The following is an 8602-nucleotide window of genomic DNA, read 5'->3' as shown; positions in this document are numbered from 1 at the left end:
AAAAAAAAAAAAACGTGGTTAGAAAGGCAGTTATTGGAAACGCCAAAATATTCAAAGTTTGAAAACATGGAAATAACCAACGAGCAGTTGCAGGACAGGAGGAGATATAAATACTCAGAGGAAACAAAGAAGAAAGACACGACTAACAACAATGCAAAAACACTCAAGCTTATCTGCACTTTAGTTTCCTATGCATCTTTACTTCCTATATTTACAGCTTCCTGTAGCTCTAGTTAACTTTCGAGTCATTTACAGCTTTCGTAGGAGTATTGTAACGTAGCTTGAAACTCTGTTTAGTCCAGATCCATTTTCAATCCATCAGATTTCTATCCATTCCATACAATCATGTGTTACACTTTACGTTTCACCACAGCTCTTCTAGTAGTCAAACCACAGAACCTACCTTAATAAAAATCGAAGATCGAAATTTCGGTGAAGGATATTCCTCGTCGTAAAATGAGCGAACAATGAGATAGATGACTTCATCAAGATTTAACTTATGTACACTTAGATAGAAGAGAAGTAATAATCCGTAGGTTAAGTCGCATTTAATAGTCGTACTAATTTCGCCAACCCTATCAATATGGCCCATGCGCTATCCCATCTAAGGTCAAAAAGTTCCCTGATTCTTACCGAAAAAAATGTCCCCAACTTTTCGATTCTGATCTTTTGTATGGCTTTTTCAGACCATCCTTTACGTCGTTTTAGGTAAGACCATCTTGAAGAAAAAAGAGCAGCAAAAGAATGTAGCTGACGGCTGTTTCCTAGGTTGTACAATTTGATGCATATGGTCTGTCATTTGCATGACCGAACCAACTGACTGCAAACTGAACTAACACGAAGAGTTCTGGTTTGGATTGAAAATTTTTTAACCTTGAATCAATTGTTATGAGCGTTCAATTAAAGAAGCTTTGCTGTTTTCAATCTGTCGGCTTCTTCCACGTTGTGTGTGATCGACTCTTTTGAAAATCAAGTTATCTCGTATTAAGTATGCTTTCGAAATATCTAGGGACACTTGTCAGCACGACCCTTAACGAGTAGACTTCCGGTTCTTGGGAAATGGCTTGTTTGTACCAATTCTTGGGAGAGAGATCGAGCCTTGCTTCCAGGACAGGACCACAATACAAGCCCTCTCAATGCCATTGCCAATGCCTATATAAGAATGCCACAACACCTTGAGTCCTGCCCTAAACTTGCCAACCAAGTAAGAGACTCCTCTTCTTTGTTTAAGTCATTTTTTGGTTTTCTAGTGAAAGATGGACTTGACTTGCTTCTTACTTCTGTGTTCGACTTTCTGAACAAAAACTACTTTCCAATGACCACATCAGTACGCAAAGTTCATGCACCACCATATAGCAGCTATGTTCTTATTTGAGTTCATCTCCTTTTTTTTCCTTTCTTTAATTTTGCTTCAGTTATTGCTATGCTGCAGAATTTGTTTGGAACTGAACTCTGTTCAGGACGAAGCTTATATCTGTTATCATTATGCCAAGTATTAATTCTTTTTTCCTGGGGTGGGTGTACCTCACGAGTTCTCTTGTCAAAGCTTGAACTTTAGCAGATTGGGTGGCACGACAACTCTGCTTTATAGACTAAGTTCATGTTCGCAGATTGTTCCAATAACAAATCATGCCTTCCCCTTACTTACTTTCCACATTATTGTTATGATTCAGATGTCGTATCGCCCTCGCAGTACCACATGTAGAATAAACTGAAACTTTCATACTTCTTCATAGAAGTGTTCAATTGATCCAGCTTATGAAGAAGAAAATCACATAAAACACCACTCGGTTCTCATCAGTATATCCATGGCATCTACTTGGACATCGACGGCGACAATTTTACCTTCTATTTCCTCATCAACTTATGCATCAGTGAATTTGAATTGTTGGGTAAGAACATGTAAACAAAGCAAGTTTGGAAAAGAGGCGAATTCAGCTCCTCCCAGAAGTTGGACACTTGCAGCACGAGTCCAATTTCGTCTCAGAAAGAGCGAACTACATGTCAACCTAGTCAAATCAGCGCAGAATGTGAAGCATGAAAATGACACGGCACTTCTTCCTGAGGGGAAAATCACCAAGCCTCCGCATTTCAGTAGTGTGCTTCTTTCCATTATCAACAGGGTAGCTAAGTCAGTATCAATACTTTCTTATATAAAAGGTAGGCAACGCGACATTAAACTCAACCTGTTCGAGGGAAGAATGCTGCAGGGTGGGCTTGTTTTCCGCCAAAGTTTCCCGGTTAGATCATACGAGGTAGGCACTGATTATAGAGCAACCATGGAGGCCCTAATGAGCTACTTGCAGGTTGGAGTCTCTTTACCTTTTTTTGTTTTTTTTGCTCACTTGCCCTTTTCCTCTCAAGCTCATTTCATTACTTTTGCATGGTGAAGGAAACGGCACTGAACCACTGCAAGAGCGTGGGGTTACTGGCTGATGGTTTTGGTTGCACACCAGAGATGTATAAAAGGAACCTAGTGTGGGTGATACGTCGGATGCAGATCGTGGTCGATACCTATCCTCTCTGGTAATTCGCCATTCTGATAAGCATATTTGATACAGTAAAGGCATCAACTTTGTCATGTCCAGAAGATGGTTCAAGTCTCCTGAACTAGGTGAAGTTCCAAAGATTCCATGACGGGATGAGGTCGTATCTTGATATATTGAATGGGCTTCAGTTCAGTCCTTGATCTTTAACCCTAAGCAAAAGATAGCTTAACTTACACCCCTCAATGAAGTTTAGAACCAAAATGGAAAAGATCTTGTGTGAATTGTGAATCACTTGTAGATGGTAACAACGGCATCGTTTTACCCTCTAATATCTGCAGGAACAGTGTTATTGAAGTAGACACTTGGACATTTGCATCTGGGAGGAACGGTTTGCGGCGAGAGTGGTTCATTCGTGATCCGAAAACCGGAAAAACCATGGCTAAAGCAATATGGTACGTCCACACAATATGTACTGATTCTAAGCAAACATGCTCCTTCCACTTTCCTTCCGTTTAAACTCTACCATTTCAGGGAAACAGTCATGATGAACAAGGAAACAAGGAGACTCTCATATTTCAAAGAGGAGATAAGAAGGGAGATAGACGTTCATACAGTGAACTGCAGTCCTATCGTCGATATGGACGACGCGAAACTGCGGCGACTCGATGCAGGGACAGCAGATTACGTTCGAACAGGGTTGGCTGTAAGTAATTCCTGGATATCATTCTGAATTTGTTGATAAGTTCCAGATACCTTTGGTAAAAAGAAAATGAGTGATTACTTAATTATCACTTGTCAGACTAGTTAGGAATTTACCAATATAGAAATCAATGTCCAAAGTCAAATTGATTCGTAACTTACCGACTTTCTTATAAATTTTACAAATGGACTTGGGTAAGAGGTTAGTAAGTTATCTAAATTGTCATGAATTTACCAGCTTCGAATTGACAATCGAGGTACTGACTTTTTTCAGATTTTACAAATTGACTTAGGTAGACGTTAGTAAGTTTATCAGTACTCTGATAAATCTACAGCTAAGTTACCATCATTAAAATGAATCTACCAACAACAAATTGATTGGTAAATTATCAACGCCTTTCGAATTTTACGAATTGCTAATTCTTTTTAAATTGTATAGACACGATTAGAGGTCAGTATGTTACCAATATTATAATGAATTGACCAATATCATATTGATTTGTAAGTTTTCAACTTCTGTTAAATTTTACAAGCGGACTCGGCCGGGTAGAGGTTAATAAGAAAGCACATTGTGACTGTCCTACAAATATCAAGTTGATTGGTACCAAAACAACCAATAAGCGCTAATTGACTCCATAACAATTGGTACTTAAAAGTCGTTGGCAACTTAATCGGATAAAAAGTTTGGGAAGTAAAATTTCGTTTGAAGTTGGTTATTTGAAGAGTAAATGTTGGTAATTTGTTAAGGTTTAAAATTTCCAAACCGACTGGCAAAATTTATTAACCAATGGGAAAAATGTGGGTAAATTACTCAACTTAAATTCGGTGATACAAGAATTGTTAACTTTACAATATTGGTAAGCGACAATAACTGTACTACCATGCTATTAATATTAAGTATTATAATGGCATTTCAACTCAATACCCTTTGATTAAGAAGTAGGAAAGTCGTTATCATGAGTCACCGAAATAAGAGTTGGTAGCCTCAAGCTAGTCGCCAAACTCAATGGAAAGAGAAGTTGATGACTAACTCAAATTAAAGTTGCGAATTTGATATAATACTAGTCAATCACTTAAAAAAATTGATAAGCTTCACGAGTAAATGTCGGTTAATTATTCCAAAAGTTGGTAATTCCAAAATGACCAATAAATGTTCGTAAATAACTCAAATAAGAGATGATAAGCTAAAACTAATATTAGTATCTTAATCGTAAAAAAAGTCGGTATATCATTCAAATTGAAGTAGCTAATTTATAACATTGATAAATTCATTACAATGTCGATAAATCATTAACCAGTTACCTAACACAAACAACTTACCACGACACCTATGTTAACTACAGCATTGGAAACTCACCAAAAACTTGAAACGTCAGAAAAGTTTCGGTTTTTTACTACACAACGACACTTTGATTAATGGCATTTCGACTTTTGTCGTTCTGTATTTCCTTACGATTGGATTCTCCAGCCAAGATGGAACGATCTGGACGTCAACAATCACGTGAACAATGTCAAGTACATCAACTGGATTCTTGAGGTGAGATTCTTGTTTCTGCATCTCCCAGTTTCCACAGTTAGTTTTGATCTCTGTAACTCTAGGGAACGACCATCTGCTCGTCAGGGCGTTCCTTACTCGATACTGGAGAACTACGAGCTTCACGCCGTGAATCTAGAGTACCGGAGAGAATGCTGGAGAGATAGCTTGTTGCAGTCCCTATCGACTTTGGTAAGAGATGGCCCTGGACACTCCGAGGAGAACGGAGGGATTGAATTTGATCACCTGCTGCTTCTTGAAAATGGAATAGAGATCGCACGGGCCAGGACCAAATGGAGGCCGAGAATCGCCGAAGTGCCGAGGACTCACCTCGGATGTCGGGAGGAGTCAGCTCGATCTCAAGGTCGACATCAGGCATAACTAACGTATCCTGGGGATTTCACCTGACGAGATCATACAGCTCGTCATATCAATGCTGTTCTGTCAGGACTGCTTAAACAGAAACGAAAAAGGAAATGAGGAAATTTCAATTGGCGTAGTACGTTTCACGTGTATCATGAAGAGAGAATCCATTCACAATCTCGGCCAGCGCCAATGAGATAGCTACTGCTTATCTTTCTTGAGCAAACAACAACCTTGCCGGTGAACCAGCCATGTTTCAACTAGTCATATGCACCTTTCGTTTTCCTTTTGTCTTAGAAGTTCAGTTTTGTTTAACATAAAACTATAGAAGTGAAGTTAAAAACCGTCCCAATCCGTAGTGATCAGGTGTCCTGCTAAATTTTGGCATCTCTACCGACATCGATATGATGGAGGCGCCTGAATATCCAAAAGGTGAAATTGTCTCGTGATGGACCAAAGCGTTTGTTTCCGCACATTGGGTGTAGCCTTACGCGTTGCATATGGACGGGGTGGTTGTGCGTGCGTCCGAGTTAGAAGTTCGAATTATCCGGGTCATTAAATAGAAAAGAAAAGCCCGTGTAAACATTTCTTTTTCAGAGAGGTTAAGCAACAGCCATTCATCAATACCAATTCTTGTAGGTTCATGCAAATTTTTATTGACTTTTGATGGTACCATAATTTTTGTGACCCATCTGATGTTGGACATGCGGAGTCTTGCGATGTTGTTAACTAAACCAAACCATTTGCAAATTGAACTTACAGGGTCCTGTTTCAAGAGCATTGTTGCGGTTGGGAGTCTTTTGATCTGAATTCGTTGGATGGGATCAAAAACATACCCAATGGACCAAATTGAACTATGAAATGCCCATACTCCAAGATAAAGCTAACAAAAAGAATTGTCGAAAGATGTCTCGATGGCTATGTTAAATTATGTCTCGAGTTTGAGTTTGTGTATGATGTGTCTTCTTTGAATCCAGTTGTGGACTTGAGGAGTGGATTTAGATGGAGATATTGTTTTGTTTTCCGTTAGGAGATAGAGGGAAACCCATGTTTGACCGATTTGAATAAGTGAACTCTTATTTCCTATATTGTATCCGGAAAAGAATAGGGCTCCCAAAGCAGATATATTGTAAAAGCCACACAGGAAAAGAAATATATATAATGGAAAAGAATAAGGGCTTGGATTTACACTATGAGTTTTACATATTTTTGGCGTACCTAAAGCTTTTGCTTGGGGCTTGAATACCCGGTAATTTTACATCATGAGCTTTACGTTCAATTAAATTGTTTATTTGTAAACACTTTGAGTTTGGATGTAATCTAGGTGTGGGAAACACTCGAGCATATGAGCTATTGTCACTCTGTTTTTCTGATTATAGTGGATTATTAACTGCTAGGTCTTCCTGTGGATGTAGATACCAATACTCGGACTGAACAAAGTAAATCTTTGATGCCCTCTATTATTCCTCTTTTCTTTCTTCAATAATGTATTGACTTAAATTGTAAGATCTTGTCAATTTCTGTGTCAATAATACAACGGGCTCTTTGTACCTACTTATTAAAAATAAAGTATTTTATTCACTAGTGTCATGGGGCACTAGATAAGCAATCAAGCAAGCCAGCATGACAATTCCCAAAGCATTAAGGGCGCGTTTGACAACCGGCTAAACAGTAACTATTTTTATTCTTTTGTTCCCAGAATCAGTTTTGGAACAGAAATCTGTTTAGTAAATTTTTTGTTCCTTGGCACAAATTTGCAAAAATTTATTCCCAGAATTAGTTTTGGAACATAATCAAGAAGCAAAAAAAAGTTGCTTCTTGATTCTAGTAGCAAGAATCAGAAATGAAAAAGAAAATTTTTCTTCTTCTTCTTCTTCTTATTCCTAGCCTGTGGCCGGTCGCAGGCCGCTGGCCATCGGCGACCGGCCACAGGCTAGGGCCGGCGAGGGCGACCCTCGCCAAATCCGGCGAGGGCAGCACTAGCGGCCTGGGTGAGGGCCGCCCTCGCCGAATCTGGCGAGGGCCGCCCTCGTCGGATCTAGCGAGGGCGGCAGTGAGGGTTGCCCTCGCCAGCCCTAGCCTGTGACCAGTCGCCGGTGCTAGCACCGGCGACCTGGCCATGGCCAAGGAAGGGGAAAAAGAAAAATAAAGAAATATTCAAAATATTCAAAATATTATTAATAAATAGAAATTTTGTGCAGTTACCAAACGCATTTCTATTTTTTTTCTATTCCAAGAATAGAAATTTTGAGCAGTTACCAAATACCTTCAAATACTTAGAAATTGTTCCCGAACATGGAATAAAACAGAATCATTTCTGAACAGAAATTGTTTCCGGGAACAGAATGGTTACCAAACGCATTCTAACTATACTTAATAGGAATTCCGAATGCCCGTTAGCAATTAAAAATGGCTCTTGGGAATAATTATCTCTACCTAAATCTCACAAGGAGCCTTGCTTCCTAGACAAGAGGAGAGCTCAAAACCCTTTGTTATGGAAACAAGTGATCAAACAATATAATAGATAGATTAAGAGAATAAATCGAACCCCAAATTTACATGGTTCAGTCGGGGTGATTTACATTCACAAGGAGATCAACAAAGAATTATATTATAGGTCGGACGATACAATGGAGATTACAATCATACCTGAGTCACTCAAACACTCTCCCGACCCTCAATTACACCCAATAATCTCACATAACGTTTAACTTCACAATTTCTAACGAAATAATCTATCAATCTTACGAAGAAATTACACAAATCTTACTACAATATTTAATTGGCTGCAACATTCTCAAATTGCTTCACTTTATTCGGATCGGATTTTTTCCGACGGAGTCAAACTCGAAACATATTTTAACACCCTCTATGTATAAAAATCAAAGGATGCCACAATCTACAGCCCTTCCCTCAGGGTAAGAGACCTGTCTCACTTGTTTCATTCATTTCTAGTTTTCTTACAGAAAATGGAGTAGTCTTTCTTTTTAGATACGTTGTGTTCGACTTCTTCTTTCGTTGTAGTAGTTTGCCGAGCTACTATACTATAAACAGTTTCGGTATGCAAGATCCAATGCACCACCATATAGCAGAAACAAAGCCCTTTCTCCTGATTCAACTCCATAGTTCATCTCATTTGGTTTTTGTTTTTGGTTAGTCTTCACTTATCACAATGCCGTAGAATTTGTTTGAGATTCTCTTACAGACTAAGTTCATGTTCCTTGTGATAATGCCGCAATGTTTCTTCTTTTATTAGTGTGGGCAACTTCAAATCGTCTTGTCGGGAACAAATGCAGTAGACGCGGTACTTCGGGAAAACGGAACGGGACACGAATCACAATCTGCAATGTGGTGTTGATGTTCAGTCATGCCTCTATTTTGTATTCCTTGCTAATGTTGCGCTCCTTTGAACCGTGGAAGTCAAAAATCATGCTTCCTGCGAATTTAAAAGTCAGCGTTTGCACACCTCTTTCGAAACTCGTAAGTCTTCTGCAGAATTGTGATGACAAACCATGAA

General features: G+C 39.0%; 1 protein-coding gene across 1 annotated transcript; it reads left to right on the top strand.

The window, feature by feature from the left end:
* The first annotated feature begins 1205 nt into the window (after positions 1-1205).
* LOC115678496 (palmitoyl-acyl carrier protein thioesterase, chloroplastic-like) lies at positions 1206-5745 on the top strand. The gene is made up of 6 exons (XM_030601895.2): positions 1206-2306; positions 2393-2526; positions 2828-2941; positions 3021-3192; positions 4657-4725; positions 4810-5745. Exons 1-6 carry the CDS (start codon positions 1809-1811, stop codon positions 5101-5103), a joined length of 1281 nt encoding a protein of 426 aa, XP_030457755.1. The 5' UTR covers positions 1206-1808; the 3' UTR covers positions 5104-5745.
* Positions 5746-8602: the final 2857 nt, after the last annotated feature.

This window comes from Syzygium oleosum, unplaced genomic scaffold, assembly GCF_021117445.2.
Source record: "Syzygium oleosum isolate NSW1041296 unplaced genomic scaffold, Sole_v2.1 Sole_v2.05, whole genome shotgun sequence".
In the NCBI taxonomy this organism is placed as follows: Eukaryota; Viridiplantae; Streptophyta; class Magnoliopsida; order Myrtales; family Myrtaceae; genus Syzygium; species Syzygium oleosum.
Note: the sequence above shows the minus strand (reverse complement) of the source record. Positions and strands in the feature narration are given on the sequence as shown.